At 45.2% G+C, this 19,827-nt stretch overlaps 1 protein-coding gene across 1 annotated transcript in view; it reads left to right on the forward strand.

Annotated features, from left to right (window-relative positions):
• Nucleotides 1-19,827, forward strand: part of igsf8 (immunoglobulin superfamily, member 8) — a 50,569-nt gene that overhangs the window by 16,791 nt on the left and 13,951 nt on the right. The window contains exons 4-5 of the mRNA XM_061886425.1: nucleotides 558-1,016; nucleotides 16,364-16,518. Coding sequence (XP_061742409.1) covers nucleotides 558-1,016; nucleotides 16,364-16,518 — 614 coding nt within the window. The remainder of the gene's footprint in view (nucleotides 1-557; nucleotides 1,017-16,363; nucleotides 16,519-19,827) is intronic.

Below are 19,827 nucleotides of genomic sequence, written 5' to 3' on the forward strand. Positions count from 1 at the left end.
TACCAAAAGCGCCTTATTGCAGTGAAACTTGCCAAGGGACATGTAAGCAAATATTAACATTGCTGTATGTATACTTTTGACCCAGCAGATTTGCTCACATTTTCAGTAGACCCATACTAAATTCATAAAAGAAGCAAACTTCATGAATGTTTTTTGTGACCAACAAGTATGTCCTCCAAACACTCTATCACAAAAAAATAAGAGTTGTAGAAATGATTGGAAACTCAAGACAGCCATGACTTTATGTTATTTACAAGTGTATGTAAACTTTTGATCACGACTGTATATATAATTAATGATTATTATAGTTGTATGTTTAGACTATTTACTTCCGTGACGACCTCTTTAAAGCTTTTCTTAATCACAAATATCAATCAATCTCAATGTGTTTTGTACATATCAATATATTGAAACTGAAATTAAACATTTTTTTTTACATTACCTGGTCTATAAAATTTAAAATGTAACCACTATAAAATTCAGGAAAACTACCCTAATTGTCTTCGCGTGTCTCATTCCTAGATGTGATAAAAATGTCTGTCTTTGTCCTCCCGCAGTAATCCCTGACACGCTCCAGATCAGCTATTCCCGTTCTCTCAGTGGCCAGCCCATACCGGAGGGTGCAGAAGTAACTCTGACCTGCTCGGCCAGCATCCGCTCCGAGCAGCTCACCCACCTGTCTGTCACCTTTGGGAAGCGAGGTGGCCAAGTGGGCTCAGATGGCGGTGGCGCAGAGGCAAGCACTGCGCAGGAAATCATCTCCATCGACAAGCTTCTGGGCGTGGTGTCGGGAAGAGCCTATAGGAAGCGCTACGACGACGGTGAGCTCACACTGGAAAAGCGCAACGGGGAGGGCGGCCAGGGCGTGTACGTGATGAAGATGAGAGCGCTGCAGCCAGACGACAGCGGTTCTTATTACTGTGAGGCCGCACAGTGGATCCTGGACCTGGACCGCACCTGGCAGAAGATTGCACACAGGACGCTGGACATTGGCAACCTGACTGTTCAACCACTCTGTGAGTATCATCGCATTCTTTGGAAATATCTCAAAACGACTAAAATTATTCCCCATAACTGCTGTGAAAATTAAAACATTTTTACACCTAAAACAAGTCAGGCTTTCAAATTTGCTTAAGTTAAATTTACATGTCAAATATTATAACTTAACTCCTTTGTTTTTAACATTCATAAAATACATTTCAAGGAATAATTTATATCACACACTCGATGAGCAAAAAATAGCGAAAAATGTCAGCTTCCCAAAAATTTCCACTTTTAACAAGTCAGTCATTTAAAACAGTTTGTTAACAATAGGGACTATTGTGTTACGTACAGGAGGAGTAGACGGCACAGACCACAAGGGGGCGCGTAGTAGCTCCATCATTTATTCTATATATAATAATAAACAATAGTAATATAAACTATATAAACTAAGGAAGCACGGTGGGATAGGGGTTAGTGCATGTGCCTCTCAATACGAAGGTTCTGGGTTCGATTCTGCACTCGGAATATTTAAATAAATAAATGATAAATGGGTTGTACTTGTATAGCGCTTTTCTACCTTCAAGGTACTCAAAGCGCTTTGACACTACTTCCACATTTACCCATTCACACACATTCACACACTGATGGAGGGAGCTGCTATGCAAGGCGCTAACCAGCACCCATCAGGAGCAAGGGTGAAGTCTCTTGCTCAGGACACAACGGACGTGACGAGGTTGGTACTAGGTGAGGATTGAACCAGGGACCCCCGGGTTGCGTACGGCCACTCTCCCACTGCGCCACGCCGCCATTTCTGTGTGGAGTTTTCCCCGTGACTGCATGGGTTCCCTCCGGGTACTCTGGCTTCCTCCGACCTCCAAAGACATGCATCTGGGGATAGGTTGATAGGCAGATAGGCAGCACTAAATTATCCCTAGAGTGTGAATGTTGTCTGAATATCTGTGTTGTTGGCCCAGCGATGAGGTGGCAACTTGTCCAGGGTGTACAGCGCCTTCTGCCCAATTGTAGCTGAGATAGGCACCAGCGACCCCAAAAAGGAAAAGCGGTAGAAAATGGATGGATGAATGGAATATAAACTAAAGAATGTAGTCTGACAAAAGTGTGTGTGTGTGTGTGTGTGTGTGTGTGTGTGTGTGTGTGTGCGCGTGTGCGTGCGTGCGTGATTAACTGTTGTGTGTTACTGTGAGTGTTGAGCGAGAGGCAGAAGTCCTGGAGGGGACAGGCAAGTTGTCGGGGGCTGGGGAGGTATAGCGAGGGGTCAAAAGGTCCGTGTCCAAGCATGGGTCGATGATCGTGGGAGGCAGTCCAGAATCCAAAAAGAGGTCGAGGCACACAGCTCCATCACGAGAGACAGGAAAATAACTGCGGTAAACACAAAGGACATAAGAGACAGTAACAGGGAAGGTACACAGAAAGAGCAGTGAACTACGTTCCGGCCCCGTATCTTCAGATATGCTGGTGTTTATGCCGTCTGCCCTCACCAGAACCAAGTGTGCTGATTGCAAATTGCTTGCAGCCGAGCAGGGGCTTGGCCGTGATGCGGGAAGAGCGAGCAGCAGACGGCATGCGGGACTGCGCATGCGCCGTGACACATTGTTTAGTCGTGAGCAACACCCAAAGTACCACCGAAAAATATCTGTTTCTCAACTGTGGTCCGTTTACGTCGCAGCGTTAGTTAGTTTTAATACACTTTTCCACCACTTGTGGCAATATGGACAATATTAAACAAACCGAAGAAGTCTAGAGCTAAAGTTATAGAGATTAAAGATTATGACTAAAGTGACCAGGCTGTATTTTCATCTGCATTTTCATTTTATTGACAATATTCATATGTGTTTATTTTATTTTAGCACAACATAACTGTGTGTACATTTATTTTTGATCAGTTACTTGAGTTTCTTCTTATGCCTTGTATTTGGCCAGTACATATCTTTCTAATCAGCCTAACCTAAACCTAAAGTTTATGTGTTAAATAATAGGGATGCACCGAATAATCGGTGGCCGAATATGGCAAAAAAGCCACATTCGGCCTTCGGTGGAATGAGTTAAATGCAAGGCCGAATAGTGGCGTGTGACGCAATGACGCAATTTTTTGACGCGGTGACGCAATCAACCAACGTGCAGTGACGCGGTGAAGTTGTAACCCAGCGCCTTCGGAAAAATGTCAGCAGTGTGGCCTCCTACTACTCGGACGTGCCCGAAACACCTCCTTAGGGAGGCGTTCGGGTGGACCACCTCATCTGGCTGCTCTCAATGTGGAGGAGCAGCGGCTTTACTTTGAGCTCCTCCCGGATGGCAGAGCTTCTCACCCTATGTCTATTGGAGAGCCCCGCGACCCGGCGGAGAAAACTCATTTCGGCCGCTTGTACCCTTGATCTTGTCCTTTGCTTATAACCATACGTGAGGATGGGAACGTAGATCAACCGGTAAATTGAGAGCTTTGCCTTCCGGCTCAACTCCTTCTTCACCACAACAGATCGATACAACGTCCGCATTACTGAAGACGCCGCACCGATCCGCCTGTCGATCTCACGATCCACTCTTCCCTCACTCGTGAACAAGACTCCGAGGTACTTAAACTCCTCCACTTGGGGCAGGGTCTCCTCTCCCCAACCCGGAGATGGCACTCCACCCTTTTGCGGGCGAGAACCATGGACTCGGACTTTGAGGTGCTGATTCTCATTCCGGTCGCTTCACACGCGTCTTGACTGCGCCTAGAAATTTTGTCCATAAAAGTTTTGAACAGAATCGGTGACAAAGGGCAGCCTGTTGGTACCTGTCCACTGCCTCCGGAGTCCTATGAGCCAAAAGAACCCGATAGGACTCCTTCTTCAGCTTGACGGCATCCCTCACCACCGGTGTCCACCAACGGGTTCGAGGATTACCGCCACGACAGGCACCAACTACCTTGCGGCCACAGCTCCAGTCAGCTGCCTCGACAATAGACATGGTCCACTTGGACTCAATGTCCAGCACCTCTCTCGTGACATGTTTAAAGTTTTTCCGGAGGTGGGAATTGAAACTCTCTCTGACAGGAGACACTGCCAGGTGTTCCCAGCAAACCCTCACAATGCGTTTGGGCCTGCCAGGTCTGTCTGGCATCCTCCCCCACCATTGCAGCCAACTCACCACCAGGTGATCGATTGAAAGCTCTGCCCCTCTCTTCATCCGAGTGTCCAAAACATGAGGCCGCAAATCCAATGACACAACTACAAAGTCAATCATGGAACTGCGGCCTTGGCCTTGGCCTAGGCCCAAAAGCAACTGTGCAGACAATTGTTGGTAAGTAGTGAAGTGCATGGCAGTTTTGTCACTGCCACGATCAGGAAGAAAACACAAGCGATCACCTGCTGCTGAGAGAAAATTGGTCAGGATGACTAACAGTCAACCGAGAACCACCAAAAAGCAGGTCTGCAATGAATTAGAAGCTGCTGCTGGAACACAGGTGTCAGTGTCCACATTCAAGCGTGTTTTGCATCGCAATGGACTGAGAGGCTACCATGCAAGAAGGAAGCCCTTGCTCCAGAAGCCACACCTTAAGGCTCCTCTAAAGTTTGCTGCTGATCACATGGACAAAGATAAGACAATCTGGAGGAAAGTTATGCTGACATATAAAACAAAAATGAAGCTGTTTGACCGCAATACCCAGCAATATGTTTGGAGGAGAAAAAGTTAGGCCTTTAATCCCAGGAACACCATCCCTACCATCAAGCAATTATTGATTGATTGATTGAAACTTTTATTAGTAGATTGTACAGTACATATTCTGTACAATTGACCACTAAATGGTAACACTCAAATAAGTTGTTCAAGTAGTTTAAGTCGGGGTCCACGTAAATCAATTCATAGTAAGCATAGTAGTAATAGTATTACGCTCTGGGCCTGTTTTGCTGCCAATGGAACTGGTGCTTTCAATGCAACAATGAAAAAGGGGGATTGCCTCCAAATTCTTCAGGACAAGCTAAAATCATCAGCCCAGAGGTTGGGTCTTGTGCGCAGTTGGGTGTTCCAACAGTACAATGACCCCAAACACAGGTAAAAAATGGTAAAGGAATGGCTAAATCAGGCTAGAATGAAGGTTTTAGAATGGCCTTCCCAAAGTCCTGACTTAAACGCGTCGACAATGCTGAAAAAACAAGTCCATGTCAGAAAAGCAACACATTTAGCTTAACTGCACCAATTTTGTGGTCAAAAATTCAAGCAAAAACTTGTGGGTGGCTACCAAAAGCGCCTTAAACTTGCCAAGGGACATGTAAGCAAATATTAACACTAATGTACAGTATGTAAACTTTTGACCTAGCAGATGTGCTCATATGTATTGTATAAATTATTACTGATATTTATACCCATGCTTTATTGTCATTAAACAGTAGTTTGCCGGAAATACATGTGGCTACTCTGTTAGGTGCCGTTAAAATAAAAGACCAACAATAAATAACATCCATCCACCTTCTTCCGCTTATCAGAGGTTGGGTCGCGGGCCCAGACTTCCCTCTCCCCAGCCACTTCGTCTAACTCTTCCCGGGGGATTCGGAGGCGTTCCCAGGCCAGCCGGGAGACAGTCTTCCCAACGTGTCCTGGGTCTTCCCCGTGGCCTCCTACCGGTTGGACGTGCCCAATACACCTCCCTAGGGAGGCGTTCGGGTGGCATCCTGACCAGATGCCCGAACCACGTCATCTGGCTCCTCTTGATGTGGAGGAGCAGCGGCTTTACTTTGAGCTCCTCCCGGATGGCAGAGCTTCTCACCCTATCTCTAAGGGAGAGATCCCCGCCACCCGTCCGACAAAACTCATTTTGGCCGCTTGTACCCGTGATCTTGTACTTTCGGTCATAACCCAAAGCTAATGACCATAGGTGCGGATGGTAACGTAGATTGACCGGTAAATTGAGAGCTTTGCTTACCGGCTCAGCTCCTTCACCACAACGGATCGATACAGCGTCAGCATTACTGAAGACGCTGTACCAATCCACCTTTTTCCGGGCGAGAACTATGGACTCGGACTTTGAGGTGCTGATTCTCATCCGAGTCGCTTCAGACTCTGCTGCGAATCGATCCAGTGAAAGCTGAAGATCATGGCCAGATGAAACCATCAGGACCGCATGATCTGCAAAAAGCAGAGTCCTAATCCTGTGGCCACCCAACCGGATCCCCTCAACTATTTGACTGCGCCTAGAAATTCTGTCCATAAAAGTTATGAACAGAATCAGTGACAAATAACATCCATCCATCCATCCATCATCTTCCGCTTATCCGAGGTCGGGTCGCGGGGGCAACAGCCTAAGCAGGGAAACCCAGACTTCCCTCTCCCCAGCCATTTCGTCTAGCTCTTCCCGGGGGATCCCGAGGCGTTCCCAGGCCAGCCGGGAGACATAGTCTTCCCAACGTGTCCAGGGTCTTCCCCGTGGCCTCCTACCGGTTGGACGTGCCCTAAACACCTCCCTAGGGAGGCGTTCGGGTGGCATCGGGACCAGATGCCCGAACCACCTCATCCGGCTCCACTCGATGTGAAGGAGCAGCGGCTTTACTTTGTGTCCCTCCCGGATGGCAGAGCTTCTCACCCTATCTCTAAGGGAGAGCCAAGCCACCCGGCGGAGGAAACTCATTTCGGCCGCTTGTACCCGTGATCTTATCCTTTCGGTCATGACCCAAAGCTCATGACCATAGGTGAGGATGGGAACGTAGATCGACCGGTAAATTGAGAGCTTTGCCTTCCGGCTCAGCTCCTTCTTCACCACAACGGATCGGTACAACGTCCGCATTACTGAAGACGCCGCACCGATCCGCCTGTCGATCTCACGATCCACTCTTCCCTCACTCGTGAACAAGACTCCTAGGTACTTGAACTCCTCCACTTGGGGCAGGGTCTCCTCCCCAACCCGGAGATGGCATTCCACCCTTTTCCGGGCGAGAACCATGGACTCGGACTTGGAGGTGCTGATTCTCATTCCGGTCGCTTCACACTCGGCTGCGAACCGATCCAGCGAGAGCTGAAGATCCCGGTCGGATGAAGCCATTAGGACCACATCATCTGCAAAAAGCAGAGACCTAATCCTGCGGTTACCAAACCGGAACCCCTCAACGCCTTGACTGCGCCTAGAAATTCTGTCCATAAAAGTTATGAACAGAATCGGTGACAAAGGACAGCCTTGGCGGAGTCCAACCCTCACTGGAAATGTGTTCGACTTACTGCCGGCAATGCGGACCAAGCTCTGGCACTGATCGTACAGGGAACGGACCGCCACAATAAGACAGTCCGATACCCCATACTCTCTGAGCACTCCCCACAGGACTACCCGAGGGACACGGTCGAATGCCTTCTCCAAGTCCACAAAGCACATGTAGACTGGTTGGGCAAACTCCCATGCACCCTCAAGAACCCTGCCGAGAGTATAGAGCTGGTCCACAGTTCCACGACCAGGACGAAAACCACACTGTTCCTCCTGAATCCGAGGTTCGACTATCCGACGTAGCCTCCTCTCCAGTACACCTGAATAAACCTTACCGGGAAGGCTGAGGAGTGTGATCCCACGATAGTTGGAACACACCCTCCGGTCCCCCTTCTTAAAGAGAGGAACCACCACCCCGGTCTGCCAATCCAGAGGTACCGCCCCCGATGTCCACACGATGCTGCAAAGTCTTGTCAACCAAGACAGCCCCACAGTATCCAGAGCCTTAAGGAACTCCGGGCGGATCTCGTCCACCCCTGGGGCCTTGCCACCGAGGAGCTTTTTAACTACCTCAGCGACCTCAGCCCCAGAAATAGGAGAGTCCACCACAGATTCCCCAGGCACTGCTTCCTCATAGGAAGACGTGTTGGTGGGATTGAGGAGGTCTTCGAAGTATTCCTTCCACCTATCCACAACATCCGCAGTTGAGGTCAGCAGAACACCATCCGCACCATACACGGTGTTGTTAGTGCACTGCTTCCCCTTCCTGAGGCGGCGGACGGTGGTCCAGAATCGCTTCGAAGCCGTCCGGAAGTCGTTTTCCATGGCTTCCCCGAACTCCTCCCATGTCCGAGTTTTTGCCTCCGCGACCGCTGAAGCTGCACACCGCTTGACCTGTCGGTACCTGTCCACTGCCTCCGGAGTCCTATGAGCCAAAAGGACCCGATAGGACTCATTCTTCAGCTTGACGCCATCCCTCCCCGCTGGTGTCCACCAAGGGGTTTTAGGATTGCCGCCCCGACAGGCACCAACTACCTTGCGGCCACAGCTCCGATCTGCCGCCTCGACAATAGAGGTGCGGAACATGGTCCACTCGGACTCAATGTCCAGCACCTCCCTCGTGACATGTTCAAAGTTCTTCCGGAGGTGGGAATTGAAACTTTGTCTGACAGGAGACTCTGCCAGACGTTCCCAGCAGACCCTCACAATGCGTTTGGGCCTCCCAGGTCTGTCCGGCATCCTCCCCCACCATCGCAGCCAACTCACCACCAGGTGGTGATCGGTAGAAAGCTCCGCCCCTCTCTTCACCCGAGTGTCCAAAACATGAGGCCGCAAATCCGATGACACAACTACAAAGTCGATCATGGAATTGCGGCCTAGGGTGTCCTGGTGCCAAGTGCACATATGGACACCCTTATGGTGTTTGTTATGGACAAACCGTGACGAGCACAAAAGTCCAATAACAAAACACCACTCGGGTTCAGATCCGGGCGGCCATTCTTCCCAATCACGCCTCTCCAGGTTTCACTGTCGCTGCCAACGTGAGCGTTGAAGTCTCCCAGTAGGACAAGGGAATCACCCGGGGGAGCACTTTCCAGTACTCCCTCGAGTGCTCCCAAAAAGGGTGGGTACTCTGAACTGCCGTTTGGTGCATAAGCACAAACAACAGTCAGGACCCGTCCCCCCACCCGAAGGCGGAGGGAGGCTACCCTTTCGTCCACCGGGTTGAACTCCAACGTACAGGCTTTGAGCCGGGGGGAAACAAGAATTGCCACCCCAGCCCGTCGCCTCTCACTGCCGGCAACGCCAGAGTGGAAGAGGGTCCAATCCCTCTCGAGAGAAGTGGTTCCAGAGCCCTTGCTGTGCGTCGAAGTGAGTCCGACTATATCCAGCCGGAATTTCTCGACTTTGCGCACTAGCTCAGGCTCTTTCCCCCCCAGTGACGTGACATTCCACGTCCCAAGAGCTAGCTTCTGTAGCCGAGGATCGGACCGCCAAGTGCCCTGCCTTCGGCTGCCGCCCAGCTCACATTGCACCCGACCTCTATGGCCCCTGCTATGGGTAGTGAGCCCATTGGAGGGGTGACCCACGTTGCCTCTTCGGGCTGTGCCCGGCCGGGCCCCATGGGAACAGGCCCGGCCACCAGGCGCTCGCCATCGTGCCCCACCTCCGGGTCTGGCTCCAGAGGGGGGCCCCGGTGACCCGCGTCCGGGCGAGGGAAATCTGGGTCCATGATTTTTCTTCTTCATAAAGGTCTTCGAGCTGCTCTTTGTCTGATCCCTCACCTAGAACCTGTTTGCCTTGGGAGACCCTACCAGGGGGCTTTATGCCCCCGGACAACATAGCTCCTAGGATCATTGGGACACGCAAACTCCTCTACCACGATAAGGTTGCAGCTCAGAGAGGAGGACAAATAACATGTTAAAAAAAAAAAAAAAAAAAAAATTTTTACATGTTGCCAAATAACATGTTAAAAATAAATACAGTAAAAAAACAGTGTAAACTATTGTGTCAGAATATCATATCCTTCCAGACAGCCATAACAAGCACAACATTTTTGTAGGATCTCAGAAAATGTACAATTTAAACTGCAATTGTGTGGAAAATGCAGTTCAACATGTTGAGTCAGACAGTTTTGCTGGCTGTTTTGGTCTCCTTTCTCATCCAGTATTATTTGTGTTGCAATTTGAAGCCCACGTCTACACCTGCTAAGCAGTTTTCATTTCACTGCTTGTTTGGCGGAAGTCTTCTTGCTCTTTCACATCTTGGTCCACTTTAGCTTGTTGACCTGAATTCTATGCTCAGCTTTCTTGTTGTTGATGAGCTGTCTCCTTGTGCTTGGTCCATGTTTGCATGTTGCTCATGAAAGCCTTCGCATTGTTACACAGGTGTCGCCCTGTGACTGCCGACTACATAAGGGGCCCACCGCATATGCATCATTTACATTTTTTTTGTCTGAGAGAGGAATATATATATATAGGTATGATGTCCCACTGGGCATGATAGAAATGTCCGCGTGTGCACAATAGAAATGAGGCATCCAGCCAGGCAGGGAAGAAAACTCTCTATGGCAACGCTGCTGTAACTTTCACTCATTGTGTGAATGCTCCAACGTATTCACACATATGGTTTTCTACACTTAAATTCATCTATTTATTCCATCCATCCATTTTCTACCGCTTGTCCCTTTTGGGGTCGCGGAGAACGCTGGAGCTTATCTCAGCTGCATTCGGGCGGAAGGCACCGTACAGCCTGGACAAGTCGCCACCTCATTGTTCTTCTTCTTATTATTCTCCAGATTTTGCCGTGTTTTACCTTCCACAATTGTCAACCTATTCCGACTATTCCACGTTCAACACATTCCACCATTCTGGAAATCCAAACTTCTCTTTTTCCAAGTTCAAAAAAATTCCAGGATTTTCCAGAATTCCTGGTTTTCCAAAGCCCTTTTTCCACCCTTTTTTTCTGGCGACTACTCCTTCCACATTTTTCAACGCATTTCAACCATTCCATTGTCAAAACATTCTTCTCAATCAGGATAGAAATTTAAGTTGTTTTTTTAACTGGACAAATTCCCGTTATTCCAGGAATTCCGTAATACCATTTCTCAATTCAACATGTTACTACTTCAACATTTCTCGACCGATTTGAAACATTTCAACACCAACCATTTCACCCCATTCTGACTATTCAAGTTTTTTTTTTTTACCATTTTCCCAAAAAATTCCCGCTTTTTCCAAAATTCCACAATTTTTGGGGAAATTCCCATTGAAATCAATGGGGCATTCTTCAAAGTTCCACAATTCCCACATTTTTCATCTGATTCAAACCATTCCAACTTAAAAATATTCAGCCAGTTCAGGAATTGTGTGCGCTACTTCAACAATTAAAAAAAAATCCTGAATTTCCGATAATTCCTTTTTATTTTGTGCATTTTTCCCATTCAAAATGAATTGGGAATTTTTCAAACTTCCACAATTCCCACATTCTTCAACCCATTCAAACCATTCCACCTTCAAAACATTCCACCATTCTGGAAATTCAAACCACCATGTTTCTAAGTTCATTTTTCCGAAACTCCCTAATACCATTTACTACTTTAACATTTCTTGCCCGGTTTGAACAATTCCAACACCAACCAATACAGCTCATTTAGGACATTCATGGTCCTAATCATTTTTAAAAAACCTCGCTTTTGCCAAGATTTCCAGATTTCCAGGAAATTCTCTTTTGAAATGAATGGGATATTTTTCCAAGTTGCACAATTCCCACAATTTTCAACCTATTCAAACCATTCCGACATTAACACATTCCTCTTATCCTGGACATTTAAACTAATACTTTCCCAAGTTCCAAAACAAATTCCGGTTTACATGGAAATTGTAACTCTTCAACATTCAAACCATTCAAACATTCAAACCATTTCTACATTCATACTACATTCCATTAGCATTTCAGTTCAGCGTCAGTTCTTCAACATTCAAACCATTCCAACAATCAAACTATTCTTACATTCATACTACATTCTGTCAGCATTTCACTTCAACTTCAGCTTTGGAGCATTCACACGCAATTCCTTCAGGAATTGCCTCTTCTAGTTGTTTCTCTGATTGCATTAAGCTCGGTCGATGTCCAGCCCCCGAGAGCCAAGTACAAACCCTGTTTCCATATGAGTTGGGAAATTGTCTTAGATGGCCCTGCGATGAGGTGGCAACTTGTCCAGGGTGTACCCCGCCTTCCGCCCGATTTTAGCTGAGATAGGCGCCAGCGCCCCCCGCGACCCCAAAAGGGAATAAGCGGTAGAAAATGGATGGATGGATGTAAATATAAAAGGAATACAATGATTTGCAAATCCTTTTCAACTCATATTCAGTTGAATATGCTACAAAGACAACATATTTGATGTTAAAACTGATAAACATTTTTTTTTTTTTTTTTGCAAATAATCATTAACTTTAGAATTTGATGCCAGCAACACGTGACAAAGAATTTGGGAAAGGTGGCAATACATACCGATAAAGTTGAGGAATGCTCATCAAACACTTATTTGGAACATCCCACAGGTGTGCAGGCTAATTGGGAACGGTGGGTGCCATGATTGGGTATAAAAGCAGCTTCCATGAAATGCTAAGTAATTCACAAACAAGGATGGGGCGAGGGTCAATAATTTGTAAGCAAATTTTCGAACAGTTTTGGAACAACATTTCTCAACGAGCTATTGCAAAGAATTTAGGGATTTTACCCTCTACGGTCCTTAAAATCATCAATAGGTGCAGAGAATCTGGAGAAATCACTGCACGTAACCAATAATATTACAGACCTTTGATCCCTCAGGCGTTACTGCATCCAAAACCGACATCAGTGTGTAAAGGATATCACCACATGGGCTCAGGAACACTTCACTAAACCACTGTCAGTAACTACAGTTGGTCGCTACATCTGTAAGTGCAAGTTAAAACTCTACTATGCAAAGCCAAACCCATTTATCAACAACACAAAGGAACGCCTCCGGCTTCGCTGGGCCAGGGCTCATCTAAGATGGACTGATGCAAAGTGGAAAAGTGTTCTGTGGTCTGACGAGTCCGCATTTCAAATTATATTTGAAAACTGTGGACGTGGTGTTCACCGGAACAAAGAGGAAAATAATCTTCCGGATTGTTATAGGCGCAAAGTTCAAAAGCCAGCATCTGTGATATTATGGGGGTGTATTAGTGCCAAAGGCATGGGTAACTGACACATCTGTGAAGGCACTATTAATGCTGAATGGTCCATACAGGTTTTGGAGCAACATATGTTGTCATCCAAGCAACGTTATCATGGACGCTCCTGCATATTTCAGCAAAACAATGCCAAGCCACGTGTTACAACAGCGTGGCTTCATAGTAAAAGAGTGCGGGTACTTTCCTGGCCCGCCTGCAGTCCAGACATGCCTCCCATCAAAAATGTGTGGCGCATTATGAAGGGTAAAATACGGCAACAAGACCCCGGACTGTTGAACAACTTAAGCTGTACATCAAGCAAGAATGGTACAGAATTCCACTTTCAAAGCTTCAACAATTAGTTTCCTCAGTTGCCAAACGTTTATTGAGTGTTAAAAGAAAATGTGATGTAAAACAGTGGCGAACAAGCCCTTTCCCAACTACTTCGGCCCGTGTCGCAGCCATGAAATTCGAAGTTAATTATTATTTGCAAAAATAAATACATTTTATGAGTTTGAATATCAAATATCTTGTCTTTGTAGTGCATTCAATTGAATATGGGTTGAAAAGGATTTGCAAATCATTGTATTCCGTTTATATTTACATCTAACACTATTTCCCAACTCATATGGAAACAGGGTTTGTACACCACTGTGATTGGTAGGTTCCTTCAGCTCCGTAAGCTGTAAAGTGCCATTCATATAAAATGTGCGGGCCGCACTAACATTCAACTTTTATATAAAGGCGGAGGCTACAAAATTTCATGAACTCTACAGCCTCTTTTCTGTGTTGTACTGCCGACCATTTCCTCGGTTGTTGGTTCTTACTTCCTAAGAGTTCATATCCTCTTTTGTAGGGTCCTACATATTCAATCTAGGTCAAATAGTTGTACTAAACTGTGTACAAACCAGTGTGTGCACTACATTAGGATGCACAGTGACAACCTCTCTGGTTGAACAATAGTCCAACACGTCGTCCTTTGTTTGGAAAGATAATGCATCTTTTATTAGTACACTTTAAATGAGGACAGCTGCACAAACTAGCATCCAATCAAATCTGATCTTCATAATCTTTGCAATAGCAGCATTTTTTAATGAGTTAAATTAAAAAAACATAAACATAAGAACCTGGATGGAACAAAATGCGCATGATAGTAGGGGAGGAGTGTTTGTATTACTATACATCATAGGCAGCTATAAAATATATGTAATCCCTGTGAACAAATGATAGACGTACATACATATACAGGGTTTCCCCTAAACTGCCAAGATACCTGTGGCGGTCAGGGTGGTCACAGTGACATTGAGTAATTTGCATAATTTGCTATGATGATATGATTGTCTTTTAAAAAGGCTCAAAAAAGGTATACCATGCCTTGAGCACTAAAGCACCCCCATACTATCACAGATGCTGGCTTTTGAAATTTGCGTCGATAACAGTCTGGATGGTTTGCTTCCCCTTTGGTTCGGATAACACGGTGTCGAATATTTCCATAAACAATTTGAACTGTGGACTCGTCAGACCACAGAACACTTTTCCACTTTGCATCAGTCCATCTTAGATGATCTCGGGCCTAGAGAAGCCGGTGGCGTTTCTGGATGTTGTTGATGAATGGCTTTCGCTTTGCATAGTAGAGCTTTAACTTGCACTTACAGATGTAGCGACAAACTGTATTTAGTGACAGTGGTTTTCTGAAGTGTTCCTGAGCCCATGTGGTGATATCTTTTAGAGATTGATGTCGGTTTTTGATACAATGTCGTCTGAGGGTTCGTAGGGCACGGTCATTGAATGTTGGTTTCCGGCCATGCCGCTTACGTGGAGTGATTTCTCCAGATTTTCTGAACCTTTTGATGATATTATGGACCGTAGATGTTGAAATCCCTAAATTTCTTGCAATTGCACTTTGAGAAACGTTGTTCTTAAACTGTTTGACTATTTGCTCAAGCATTTGTGGACAAAGGGGTGTACCTCGCCCCATACTTTTTTGTGAAAGACTGAGCATTTTTTGGGAATTTCTTTTTATACCCAATCATGGCACCCACCTGTTCCCAATTAGCCTGCACACCTGTGGGATGTTCCAAATAAGTGTTTGATGAGCATTCCTCAACTTTATCAGTATTTATTGCCACCTTTCCCAACTTCTTTGTCACGTGTTGCTGGCATCACATTCTAAAGTTAATGATTATTTGTAAAAAAAAAAAAAAAATGTTTATCAGTTTGAACATTAAATATATTGTCTTTGTAGCATATTCGACTGAATATGGGTTGAAAATGATGTTCAAATAATTGTATTCCTTTTATATTGACATCTAACACAATTTCCCAACTCATATGGAAACGGGGTTTGTATATATATATATATATATATATATGTGTGTATATACATATATATATATATATATATATATATATATACATATATATATACATATATATATATATATATATATATATATATATATACATATATAATGGTTGTCAAAGTTAATGCGATAACGCGTTAAATATAGGTTCCTTAAACAGCGTTAATTTTTTTTAACGCGCGATTGACCCTCGGCCCTTTCCTACAAGCTCAAAAATAGCTAGCTGAACTGCACGAAGAAAGAGGGATCTTATGGAAAGCTCAGATCCAAAGCCATGGTAAGTCATTTCTGAACAAGACAAGGCAATTCGACCTTCGATTGGCTTGAGACGACATAGATGGAGCGAACCATGAGCGTGCATTGCTGCTTGTAGAATGGAGGAGCTTCATGTTCATGTTTGAATTACAGTTAAAGGCCTACTGAAATGAGATTTTATTATTCAAATTGGGATTGCAGGTCCATTCTAAGTGTCATACTTGATCATTTCGCGATATTGCCATATTTTTGTTGAAAGGATTTAGTAGAGAACATCGACGATAAAGTTCGCAACTTTTGGTCGCTAATAAAAAAGCTTCCTTTACCCGAAGTAGCAGACGATTTGCGCGTGGCGTCACGGGTTGTAGAGCTCCTCACATCCTCACATTGTTTTTAATGTGAGCCTCCAGCAGCAAGAGCTATTCGGAGCGAGAAAGCGACAATTTCCCCATTAATGTGAGCGAGGATGAAATATTCGTGGATGAAGAAATTTAGAGTGAAGGACTAGAAGAAGAAAACAAAAGGCGATTGCATTGGGAGCGATTCAGATGTTTTTAGACACATATACTAGGATAATTCTGGGAAATCTCTTATCTTTCTATTGTGTTGCAAGTGTTCTAGTGAGTTAAATAATACCTGATAGAATGATTTTATTTATTATATATATATATATATATTATTTGTTTCTTTACATATGTAAGTCATATTTAGTGTAATAAAAATAGTTTTTCAGTATTTTCATGACGATAAATACACACTTATTTACAAAAGTTTCCTATTTAGTCCCTGTTGAAAGTGGTAAAGTGTTGTCAGGAGACGTCAGAAACATCAAATAGTCACAAAATGTGCTGATTTGACACTTTTTCTCCCTGCAGCTCAGTCTATGAGTGTGAAGTCATCCCCCAGCGGCCAGGTGACCCTGCAAGTTGGCTCACCTGTGCTGCTCAGCTGCCAGATCAACGGGCTGCCTTCTGACGGCAACTCTGGTATGCTGGTTCAGTGGATGAAGACCAGCTCTGCGGGTGTGGAGGTCAGTTTGGTTTGAAAAGTCTACAGGAAGTGACGCACTAAAACAAGTAGCAGTCGTAGTAACAGTAGTGTATCGGTATTGGTATCATTAGTAGTAATATGAGTAACATACTACTCAGTGGCTTAGTGGTTAGAGCAGGGGTGTCAAACTCATTTTAGATGGGGGGCCACATGGAGAAAAATATACTCCCGAGTGGGCCGGACTGGTAAAATTATGGGACGATAACTTTAGAACAAAGACAACTTCAGATTTCACAACCAAATTAGGCATGATAATGTGTAAATCCACAACTGTATATATCGGTATCGGTTGAGATCGGAATCGGTAATGAAGAGTTGGACAATATCGTAATATCAGATATCGGCAAAAAAGCCATTATCGGACCTGTCTTGTCGTTTTTTATACTTTCTGAATAAATGATGTGATAATGTTCATCAGTCCACTCATTGGTGTTTATTTTCAATCTATCAAGATAATAAAATATCAACATCAAATTACAGGATGTTATTTATGTAGTTTGCTAATTTTCCTCGACTGCTGCATTAACATTATGTTTTTTTTGTTTTTTTCTATATGTATCATCATCTACAACAGGGGTCAGCAAGCTTTACCACTCACAGAGCCATTTTGACCCGTTTTACAAAATAATGAAAAACAATGGAAGCCACAAAACTCTTTTGAAATTTAAAATGAAATAACACTGCATACAGAGTTTTTTTTTGCTTTGTGTTATGTCTAAACCAGGGGTCTCATTCATGCGGCCCGCTCCTTAGTATGAAAATTTAACGTTAGCGCGGCCCGCGGATTTATATGAATGCCGCTTGACAGCATCACTCTTGCCAACGCTCCTAATTTTCCGGGAGACTGTCGAATTTCAGAGCATCTATTCTGGGGAATGTATGCGGGTGTTCACCCTGACAACAATAATGAGGGCATGCTATGATGGGGGAACCTTTATCGCCCCCTACAACCTGTGCTGAAAGCTTGCCAGCCCAGTCGCATGTTAATTGTGGTTAATGCACACACACCTAAGTCAAGGCATACTTGTTCAACAGCTCCACAGGTTACACTGATGGTTGTGATATAAATACCCGCAATCCCATGCATCTCTTCCGAGCCACATTATACAATCCCCCCACCCCCCTCCATGCGTCGGTTGAGGTGGGCGTGATCGTATAATGGCGCCCGGATGAGATGCATTGGATTCTGGGTATTTCTTCTGTTGTGTTTATGCTGTGTTACAGTGCGGGTGTTCTCCCGAAATGTGTTTGTCATTCTTGTTTGGTGTGGGTTCACAGTGTGGCGCATATTAGTAAGAGTGTCAAAGTTATTTGTATTACAACCATCAGTGTATCGTGTGGCTGTTGAACAAGTATGCCTTGCAATTGGTGATGTGTGCAACCAGTGGTTGCATGCTACATGTGGCTGGCTGTCACGCAGATAGCATGGCATGAAGGCGGGCGCGACGATATGTGTAAGAGAACGTTAAAAGCATTAAGCGGGTGAAAACCGGAGAATGCTAGTCCAGGGATTTTACTGGGAAAAGCACTGATATTTGGATAACCTCTTGGAAAAATCTTGAGGGTCGGCAAGTATGCAGCTGAACCACATCAGAGTGATCAAAGAGCGGCATGTGGATCTGGAGCCGCGTTGCCAACCCCTGATCTACAAAGATACACAGAATTGCTATTGTGACATCTAGTGGACACATTCAGAACAGCCGTTTCTTTCATTCAAAAATGTAGGCTTAATTTTAAATTTAGCAAACTCATCCCGCGGGCCGGATTAAACCTGTTCGCGGGCCAAATCCGGCCCACGGGCCGTACGTTTGACACCCCTGGGTTAGAGTGTCCGCCCTGAGGTCGGTAGGTTGTGAGTTCAAACCCCGGCCGAGTCATACCAAAGACTATTAAAAAAAATGGGACCCATTGCCTCCCTGCTTGGCACTCAGCATCAAGGGTTGGAATTAGGGGTTAAATCACCATAAATGATTCCCGGCCCCGGCACCGCTGCTGCCCACTGCTCCTCTCACTTCCCAGGGGGTGATCAAGTGGGGTCAAATGCAGAGGACACATTTCACCACACCTAGTGTGTGTGTGACAATCATTGGTACTTTAACTTTAACATAAGTAGAAGTATTAGCAGTAGTAATACAGTAGACATATTTGTATGAGTAGTATTAGTAACAATAGTGGTAGTATTAGAGGTATTAGTAGCATCATGCATTGCCCCAAGTGGAAGGGAGTTCAAGTACCTTGGAGTCTTGTTCACGAGTGAGGGAAGAGTGGATGGTGCGATTGACATGCGGATCGGTGCAGCGTCTTCAGTAATGCGGACGCAATATCGATCTGTTGTGGTGAAAAAGGAGCTGAGCCGTAAGGCAAAGCTGTCGATTTACCGGTCGATCTACGTTCCCATCCTCACCTATGGTCATGAGCTTTGGGTTATAACCAAAAGGACAAGATCACGGGTACAAGAGGCCCAAATGAGCTTCCTCCGCCGGGTGGCGGGGCTCTCCTTTAGAGAGAGGGTGAGAAGCTCTGTCATCCGGGAAGAGCTCAAAGTAAAGCCGCTGCTCCTCCACATGGAGAGGAGCCAGATGAGGTAGTTCGGGCATCTGGTCAGGATGCTACCCGAACACCTCCCCATGGAGTTGTTTAGGGCATGTCCGACCGGTGAGAGGCCACGGAGAAGACCCAGGACACGTTGGGTAGACTATGTCTCCCGGTTGGCCTGGGAACACCTCAGGATCCTCCGGGAGAAGCTGGACCAAGTCGCTGGGGAGAGGGAAGTCTGGGCTTCCCTGCTTTGGCTGCTGCCCCCGCGACACAACCTCTGATAAGCGGAAGAAGATGGATGGATGGAATAGCATCATCAGTGATCATTAGCGGTAGTGGTAGTATTAAGTAGTAACAGTATTAGTATCTGTGGTAGTACCATTAACCGTAGTAGTTGTAGTAGCAGTATTAGCAGTTGTAGTAATAGCAGTATTAGTAGTAGTAGTACCAGTGGTAGTAGTAGTAATGGTATTAGTAGTAGTAGTAACAGTAGGAACAATAACCGTAGTAGTCGTGACAGTATTAGTAGCAGTAGCAGTAGCAGTTACAACAGTAGAAGAAGTAACAAAAACAGTAATAGTAGTAGAAGTATTGGTATTGGTAGTAGCAGTATTTGTATCAGTGGTAGTAGTAATATTAGCAGAAGTAGTGTAACGGTAGTAGTAATAGTAATAGTATTAGAACAATATTGGTAGTATAAGTAACAGTATTAGTAGTAACAGTATCAGTTGTAATAACAGTAATAGTAGTA

This window comes from Nerophis ophidion, linkage group LG02 (genome assembly GCF_033978795.1).
Source record: "Nerophis ophidion isolate RoL-2023_Sa linkage group LG02, RoL_Noph_v1.0, whole genome shotgun sequence".
NCBI classification, from domain to species: domain Eukaryota; kingdom Metazoa; phylum Chordata; class Actinopteri; order Syngnathiformes; family Syngnathidae; genus Nerophis; species Nerophis ophidion.